The sequence below is a fragment of the Denticeps clupeoides genome, chromosome 11 (assembly GCF_900700375.1).
Source record: "Denticeps clupeoides chromosome 11, fDenClu1.1, whole genome shotgun sequence".
Lineage (NCBI taxonomy): Eukaryota > Metazoa > Chordata > Actinopteri > Clupeiformes > Denticipitidae > Denticeps > Denticeps clupeoides.
In genome coordinates this window covers 13,779,651-13,788,111 of record NC_041717.1, presented here as the reverse complement: position 1 = coordinate 13,788,111, position 8,461 = coordinate 13,779,651, and the positions used below count along the sequence as shown (strand labels likewise).

At 42.7% G+C, this 8,461-nt stretch overlaps 1 protein-coding gene across 1 annotated transcript; it reads right to left on the bottom strand.

The window, feature by feature from the left end:
- Positions 1-1,377: 1,377 nt before the first annotated feature.
- Positions 1,378-7,671, bottom strand: fbxo21 (F-box protein 21). The gene is made up of 12 exons (XM_028996188.1): positions 7,400-7,671; positions 6,533-6,668; positions 6,042-6,151; positions 5,833-5,954; positions 5,012-5,158; positions 4,763-4,899; positions 4,550-4,686; positions 4,068-4,247; positions 3,812-3,944; positions 3,539-3,729; positions 2,564-2,721; positions 1,378-1,954 (listed from the first exon to the last, which is right to left on the bottom strand). Exons 1-12 carry the CDS (start codon positions 7,621-7,623, stop codon positions 1,734-1,736), a joined length of 1,896 nt encoding a protein of 631 aa, XP_028852021.1. The 5' UTR covers positions 7,624-7,671; the 3' UTR covers positions 1,378-1,733.
- Positions 7,672-8,461: the final 790 nt, after the last annotated feature.

Genomic DNA, 8,461 nt, shown 5'->3' with positions numbered 1-8,461 from the left:
TCTTTATTGGAAAAGTGACCAGTTTCTGACCTGAAGACCACTGCTGACCAGACCTGATTCTCATCACAGCAGTGAGGCTGGACTCTGACCCTGCATACACACACACACACACACACACACACAAACACAGATATATTGAAATTCTTTAATCTCTGCAGGACTTTTTTCAGGTTAAAAAACATTTGAAATATTTCTTCAGGTTTTGTTAAGGTTTTTTGTACAATAATGAAAACAAAAGTGGTCACAGCCTCAGTCTGGCAAAACATTCTATGGGCACCAGCACAGTGTGAACCATTAACTCTGCATACAGCAGAGCTTAGCAGGGATTGTTTTTTACATTTACACACACACAAAAAATATGATCACGACAGTAACGGAATCACATGCAAGAAAAATGGATAATAGTCAAATTAAAAGTGAAACGATTGTGAAACACTGCAGCACAGGACACGGTGACACAAGGAAATGTGTCCTCTGCTTTTAACCATCACCCTTGGTGAGCTGTGGGCAGCCATGACAGGCGCCCGAGGAGCAGTGTGTGGGGACGGTGCTTTGCGATTGGGAAATTGAACAGAACAGAACGTCACTGAAGATGAGCAGACATTGAAATCCGTCTGTCATGAATACTGTGCAAATCTATGGAACAACCATCTACAGACTGTTTGCTAGAGAAAGTCGGACTGAGCTGAAGGCTTGGGTGACAGCGTCTGCCGGTACAGGTCACCAGAACAAAAGCACCGTGATCCGTGAAAGGGGAGCTATCGAGTTTCATCAGCTTGAGTTAAAGTTAGCGTGCAGTGAAAACGAGGATGGAAGAGAGAGAGCGATGTGCAGCTGCCTCGTGCACAATGTCAGCGCTTGAATCTGAAACAAACGTTGGATTTGAGCTGTTTCTTCAATATAACAGAAACACACTTTTAATTTTTTTCTAGAACATAGCAAAAGAAAAAGTTCTCTTAGGCTGGGCATCAGGTGACCACTCGTCTTCTTGGCTTGAATCGAAGTGTTTTATGAAGGCACTGGCCTCCAGACCAATGGCTGATCTTCATTGACAGACTTCATGTAATCCATGACATTGAACCTGCCCATCTGAAGGTTTCGTTTAGACCTCAGGTTGGTCCTGGAGGAGCTCTTGGGGAATCAGCTGAGTCAATTCAGGAGTCTTCGACTAGATTTCTGCTAGTTTGCGGTTAAAGGTTACATTTTAGGACTAGTCTTAATCTCTGTCTGGGAAATGCACATTCTGGTCGTTATCTGGTCCTGATGTCTTTGTTCATGAAGGGCAGATAAATACTTGGGTTTCTTATGTTGGGTTTCCTATATGTCTACTGATGAGGTGAAAGGTGAGGAGAGAAAAACAAATTCAATCACTCAACATTCCATTTTCAATCCAAGTGCTGATTTATTCCAACTACAGTGTATTGAGTGCCAAAACAGCTACAACCTCTTACGCACAAGCCCTTAAATCCCTGTACATTATACATGTAAATTTACAAAAAAAAAAAATCCTTTTTGAAAGGTGACTAGTCTCTTTGTTTGCAATTAGTGCATGAACATTAAACTAAGAGACACCAATTTCTTCCGCCCTCCCCCACAAGTCCAACTGGGACAAGGAGAATGAGTGTGGGATGAGCAGGGCCTGTTGTCGGCTCTGTGAGGGTCCAGTGAATGGAAGCATTCGGTGTTTGATGTGGTGGGGGTAGAGTGTTTTTTTTTTTTTTTCCCGTCCGCTCCTACAGGCCGGTGGCTTGAGCATTCTGGCGGTCGTTCCCTGGGCTGGGAGTCAGTCTGTGGTAAAGTTCCTGGACTGTCCCCAGGGTCTCGGCCATGTCCTCCGGGTAGCGCGTTAGCAGCTCATCATTGGCAATGTAGTGGGTTTCCGAGAATTCGGAGAAGTAGCGCCCCACCTCCGAATGGCCGATTTCAAGAGGGGCAGAGTGTGGCTCCAGGTTTTCTGCAAAATAAAAACATCTTTACCCACTTCATGGCTCCAATATTCTACTCACCTGATGGTTGAATTTGTGATATTAGCAAAATGAAGAAAAAAGTGGTTTACTTGGCTTTTAATTAGGCATACTATAAAAATGTTGCTAACATGTTGATTACATTTTACTGTCATTTACTGTAATTAAAAAAAGAAAATTGTCATGTGTTAATGTAACAATAATTTACTGTATTACTGACATGTACATGGTTCAAATAAGTCTTAACATAGGCGTGGCATCTGCCAACTTCAAACAAACACAGTTACATACAAAGATTCTATTCTATTATTTTCTGCTCTGTTCTATTTTATCATTACAATGCACAGGAACACACAGTGTTTATATATATGCTAGCATATATTTAAATATACTGTATAACACTAATAATAAGGAAATTAATGGGTGTAAACTTGAAAGTACTGCTGTTTGGCAAGCAGGCTTTTCTGGTTATTAACTTCTGGAACTTGATGTGATGACTTATATATAAAGGACTGTATGAACTCAATACAAAAGACATATCCACTGCAGGCAGCTCTGTGTCACTGGGATGCTGTGTAAGTAAATAGAATCACACCAACCCTGGGCAGCGTATCTGCATGTGCCGTCCTGCACCAGAACGTTGTAGAAAGGCTGGTTTGCCCCGTTGGTCAGCTGATGGACCCTCATGGTGGTGATCCACTCTTGGCTCATGGTGCATTTGGGGTCCCATCCATAGATGACACAATTGTAGCCGGACCTAAACATAAGAAGCCACAGACAAACTGTTCATTCTGGTCCTAAAATTTCATTGGTTAAACAGAGATGAAGCCATGGTAAAGTGCTCAACATTTATTAACCAATTCAATTCTACGGTAATGCAGCAAGCAGTATTTTTACCTGGTTCCTGCTGAACAATATAATGAGTTTATTGCTCGGATTTCTGTGTTTGATCGTGTTACTGCACTAGCCATTTTATCCAAATCAGACGAGTTCACGCCTTAAAATATCATCGCCTGTCATGACTTAAAACCCGTATATCTACTACACACTTACTGGGCCATCTGCGGCATATTAGCTGCACAAATCTCACGTCTGTGCTGCTATGGAGCACACCATAGTAAGAAAGCAGTACTAATCTGATGGGACATGATTAAATGTTTAAGACGCCCTCATCCTTTCACATTTAATTACAGTGTCAGCCTAACGCACACTTTCATTTTCTGGAAGCCTTTGACAAATGACTGATGTAGTGAGGAGTACATGAGTGAATTTTTAACAGATATCGATACGTTACTTGAATCAGCAACACATCACGTTACATTAAGGAGTTTCTATTAGAAAAAAAAAAAAAAGGTTTTGAAGGCTTATTGGTTTTTTTGGCATCATATACAGAGCCACCACTAGATGGCGATAAACTTGCAAACCAGTTGTAAGTTGATCAGAGTTTATATCACCCCTTTGTAGTCTCAGAAATCACATTAAAAGTATGGCCAAATAAATACATAGAGCTATTCTTATAATGTTTTAATACATTCATGTCTTAAAAAAAAGATAAATATGTTTCTAAAATGCACCGTTTGTGTTTCATGATCAGTCCCACGGAATACTGCACGTCTCTGTGTTCCAGGGCGCTGCGGCGTTTCACATCCGGCTCGACTGGATGCTTCTTGTGCTGGATGTGCTCCAGCGTATGCTGCACCAAGTAGCCCACTGCTCCGTACTGGGAGGGGTCCAGTGCTTGAATGTGCTGCAGGATGTCTAACACCTGAGAGAGGCAGAGAGAGAGATTCACAGAATTTCCCAGGACCCAGGCATGGACCATAGGAGTCGCAGTGCAGCTTCCACACCTTCTCTGGCCAAATGCCGAGGTGGAAGTAGAGCCGTGCCTGTAGCAGCAGGTACTGCACGTTATCAGGGTTAATGGTGAGATAAAGGTCCAGCGAGTCTCTCAGAAGCTGGTAGGACTTCTCAGTCCCTTCCCTGCAACACACACACATTCACACATTAATCTCTCTAAACAAAAGTGCTAACTGTTTGTTGACAAAATCTAAAGCCATTAACTTTTAAAGCAAAGGTGAAAACACCAGGAAGGTGTACGCTCACCCTCGTTTGCCAATGTTCAGAAGATTTCCCACCATCCTCAGCAGAACTTTCGTTGTGCTGATGGCACTATAGTAGTCTGCTGTCACCTGGTGTCCGATCAGGTACTCACACTCCTTTGCAGTCAGCTGCTTTCCTTTCCCAAAGGCATCGACATAAACATAATCGTAGATATCCCCACTCCTTAGAGGTAGAGAGAAAAATATATAAAATTTGTTTTTTTTTTAATAAAATCTAATAAATCTAAATGATCACCTACCATTGTTCTGTTTGGTTATTGATATGATGAATTGACCTTTTTATTCTACAATTCTATAGAAGAGTAATTTAGCTTTGGCCTATAACCTGCAAAACTATACACATCATGGGTGTGGGTGTCTGTGATCCCTGAGAATAAACATATGTAGTACTTTGCAATGTTTTACAGTCCACAGACCCCCCCCCCCTAAAACCTACAGATTTGTTCACACTGCGAATATTCTCACCTCCTTTCTCGCTGACACCACCGCAGCAAAAAATGGTTAGGGAAGTTCACAGGCTCCAGGTGAACACCCAGCTTCCTGGCCAGTGTCATGTAGAGAACAGAGAGACTGATGGGAATACCAGTCCGGCGAAGCAGCACCTAAAGTAAAAAAAAAGTGCCACTTCAGAACAACTTCTTAACAACTCAGTTTTATATCCCAGAAAATACAGTGTACCTGGTGGATGTAAGAATTCATGGGGTTGTAGAAGTCGCACTCGTTGCCTTTGTACTGCAGTTGCTCATAAAGCACAGCGTTGAGAGCACCAACGACCTGTCTCTGCAGCTCAAAGTCCTCTACAGCAAAGCAATCACCTGCAATGTTCAACGGAAGAAGGTCTGTGAGCTCTGTAGGCTTTCTCCACCCAAAACGAGTCATGCATGGGTGAGATGTTCGTTTTTGACATGAGAAAAGCCCCTGACCAACCTGGAAGGGCCCTCAGGCTGGGGTGCGAGGGATTAGTGACTCGCAGGAGCTTCCTAACCTTGTCCACTATGTCGTCCAGCTGGACTGAAATAATCTCCAGTGTGATTTCTGCCAGCGGGTTGCAATACTGGTCCACCAATACAGCTCCTTCAAAAGGGAGATGACATTTAGGACCGGCTTGCCATTTTCTGTTGGTGTTGGTTACTATTATAGGTCCCCTGACAAGAAGCAGCAGCTCTGACCACAGGATGTGGAATTTGTCCCCTTATGTCGTCACTAGGGGAAATTTTATTTTATTCGGGAAAACGCAGACACTACTTCCTGTCTGTGTTAAACATGGTGAATTGAGTTGATTATGTCATTTCTACGAATGCCCGCACAACTTCTATAGGCCGTTCTCCTCCTCATCCTGCCTCTCTCCCCCTCATTTGCATTTAAAGCTAAAGACACTGAAATGGCATCCTGGGGAAATCTCATTGTGGGACTGGATCAAAGTGGCTGTATTTCACGATTCAAATGCGATTCAAATGTACAGGGTGGTAGTAGCCTAGTGGGTAACACACTCGCCTATGAACCAGAAGACCCGGGTTCGAATCCCACTTACTACCATTGTGTCCCTGAGCAAGACACTTAACCCTAAATTGCTCCAGGGTGACTGTCCCTGTAATACTGATTGTAAGTCGCTCTGGATAAGGGCGCCTGATAAATGCTATAAATGTAAATGTAGAATAAGACTTCAGTACAGTAGAAAAGCGAACAAATTTACGTTAGGGGACCTTTAACAATACAAGCTTTAACCCCCCTGCCTGGTGCCATTGTACCTTCGAGTGCTGACTGCTGCTCTGGAGGCTGCTCCAAAAACACCTTCAGGCTCCTGAGGATATTCTTCTGGCGGAGGAAGTAAAGGATTTTCTTTGCATAGTACTTCAAGGTCAGGCTCTTACTGGTTGAAGGAAGACAACACAGATTGTGTGAGAACTACAACATGTTCAAGAACCACGTGTTGGTCATGCAAACAGTCCAAACTGACCTTCTGTCTGAGTTGAGTATTGAGAGAAGTTCATCTTCACAGAAGTGCTCTGGGGCTCCGAGGGATTCAATCTCTGCAAAGCTGTCTCCCAGAACCTGACCAACGCAAGGCTGAGGTTGCAGATCTCTAGGTTAGTATCAACTGGAACTCACCAGCCATCATGAGATAATAAATTCTCATTGAACCACGTTCTTCCCAAACCAGATCTCAGGACACCTTGGTCAGTCCAAGTGTCATTATATATATATCAATGGTAGTAGCCTAGCAAGTAACACGCTTAACAAATGACCATGGTGTCCCTGACAATTAACCCTGAGTGTCTTCAGGGGGACTGTACCTGTAACTACTGATTATATGTTGCTCTGGACAAGGCTGTCTCATAAATGCTGTATATATTTAGTGCTGGAAAAGACCTGAACTGGCTGTGGAACCAAGATGGGAAGATTTTAGTTGTTGAAGACGTCAGTGTTATGTTGTAGTACGAGACTTACAACTTCAGTAAAGAATCTCCTTGATATGGACACGACTGTTCTTCTGATCTGCAGGCCAGCAATGTGTCTTGTCCGGAATTCCTTCAGCCAGTCATAAGATTCATTCTGTCGGTAATATTTTTGTAGCCTCGGCCATCTATTCAGCATAGGAAAACAGTAAGAGATACAAAAAACTAAAAAACACATACAATGACAATAATTACATAGTAAACAATAATTACAGAGTAAAGTGGTACATAGCAGTTGTGAAGATCCTCCCAGCCCATCATTACATGACCTATAGCCCAGCTTTTGAACCTGTGGTATGCAGGTTCCCGATCCTCAACGTAATGTAGTTAATACCATGGGGCTGTAATCATTGCCACTTACTGAAGTGATACTGGTACTGAATGGGTGTTTCATGTCCATAAAAGGCACAACAGATCTTCTCTGCGTGAACTGCATTTTAAAAAAAAATCTGACATCATCTCCCCAACTTCGTCTTATATTGCTTAGGATAGAATTGGGGTTGTGGCACTGATCCAGGATCAGTCCTATCAGATACGCTTTATTATGAGCTACTATGTCGTGCTTTCTGGGCATGCAAGGTCATTGGTTTGGATGCACTGTTGCTGAATGTTTCTGTGGCGTTTCCTGAACTTGATCTCAGGTCTCACCTGTCTCACGGCTGGTGACTATGCAGCAGTTAGCCTAGCGCGCGTTGCCGAAATTGGCGCATCAGCAGAATAATTTGCGCTGACATTTAGCACCTAACACGCGTGCCGCAGAAGCTCGACTGTAGACCAAGCATGCGTGAGCATCCAACCTAAACCAAGTGCACGACCAGCCGAGCCGAACTCTCACTCAAGGTTACCGCTACCATTTTACCTGAGTTTGAACTGATGCTCCCAGACCTTTCCCCTGGCGTAGCAGGCATCGTGGAGCCACTTGCAGCTGCAGGAAACGCTGGAAATGTCGACGTGGCTGAGGACGGGAGAACACAAAATGTATTCCAAGAGCTCGGCGGGCAAATCCGTCAGCCTCTTGCCTTCCGTTTCAAATAAAACTGCGCTCGATCGTGGACTGGGCTCCCGGGCTCCAGGCGTCGCCATGTTTAATGTTTACTCCCATTACATCATCGCCAAGGGACCGCCCCTTACTGGCGCAGGAGGCGGGGCCACCGAGCACGTGGGAAACCTGCAGTTTCATAATAAATTTAGCGCCTTTCGGCAAAACGCGCGAGCACAGGTCACATTTGTGCCATGATGCTACTGTCTTCCCTTGAATAGAATTGCAGAATTCTGCAGATTCTATTAATTTAATTTTAAATGAAATACATTTAAAAAAGTGAATTGTTTCACAATCAGACTCATAGCTCTTATATTTCACCATGGCAGATGTCTCAATTCGTCTCAATTCTTTTACATGGGCAGTATTGTTGTATTGTGCACTCAAATAACACGTAAGAAGAAATGTCTTCGTTGTTTAGATAAAGTCCACATTGTACTTAATATATCACGCCGATTTCTCTCGTGTGCTCTATTCCTACCGAATTGAGCAAAAGTAACACTGTACAGAACATATAAATATGAATTTATAATATTTTATACAGACTATTTTTACTATTTATTATTTTATAAAAAAAAATTATGTTTGAATTTTAAAATCAAATTCAAATTCACAGTCATACATGGTATGATATGCAGTGAGATGCTTTTGCGACTACTATTGACCTCAATATTGCAAGTATTCAAAAGTATTCAAATTGGTTCCAATATGCAAATATTGCAAACATAACCAAATATTACAATTGTACGGTTTTAAACATAAAATATGTGTAAATTCTGCCATGATAAAAGTGCTTTATAACTAGTGTGAGGATTTTTCTAATAACAATATGAATGGATGCGCTCACACATCACACATAGCCTAATCGGCAACTAGGATACT

What these genes read in the sequence shown, in the direction of transcription:
- fbxo21 (XM_028996188.1), bottom strand. Translation starts at nt 7,623, where the DNA reads ATGGCGACGCCTGGAGCCCGGGAGCCCAGTCCACGATCGAGCGCAGTT. An exon ending in ATACTCAACTCAGACAGAAG is followed by an intron (nt 5,955 to 6,041) that starts GTCAGTTTGGAC and finishes TCCTTCAACCAG; the next exon opens with TAAGAGCCTGACCTTGAAGT. An exon ending in CTGATCATGAAACACAAACG is followed by an intron (nt 2,722 to 3,538) that starts GTGCATTTTAGA and finishes TCTTATGTTTAG; the next exon opens with GTCCGGCTACAATTGTGTCA.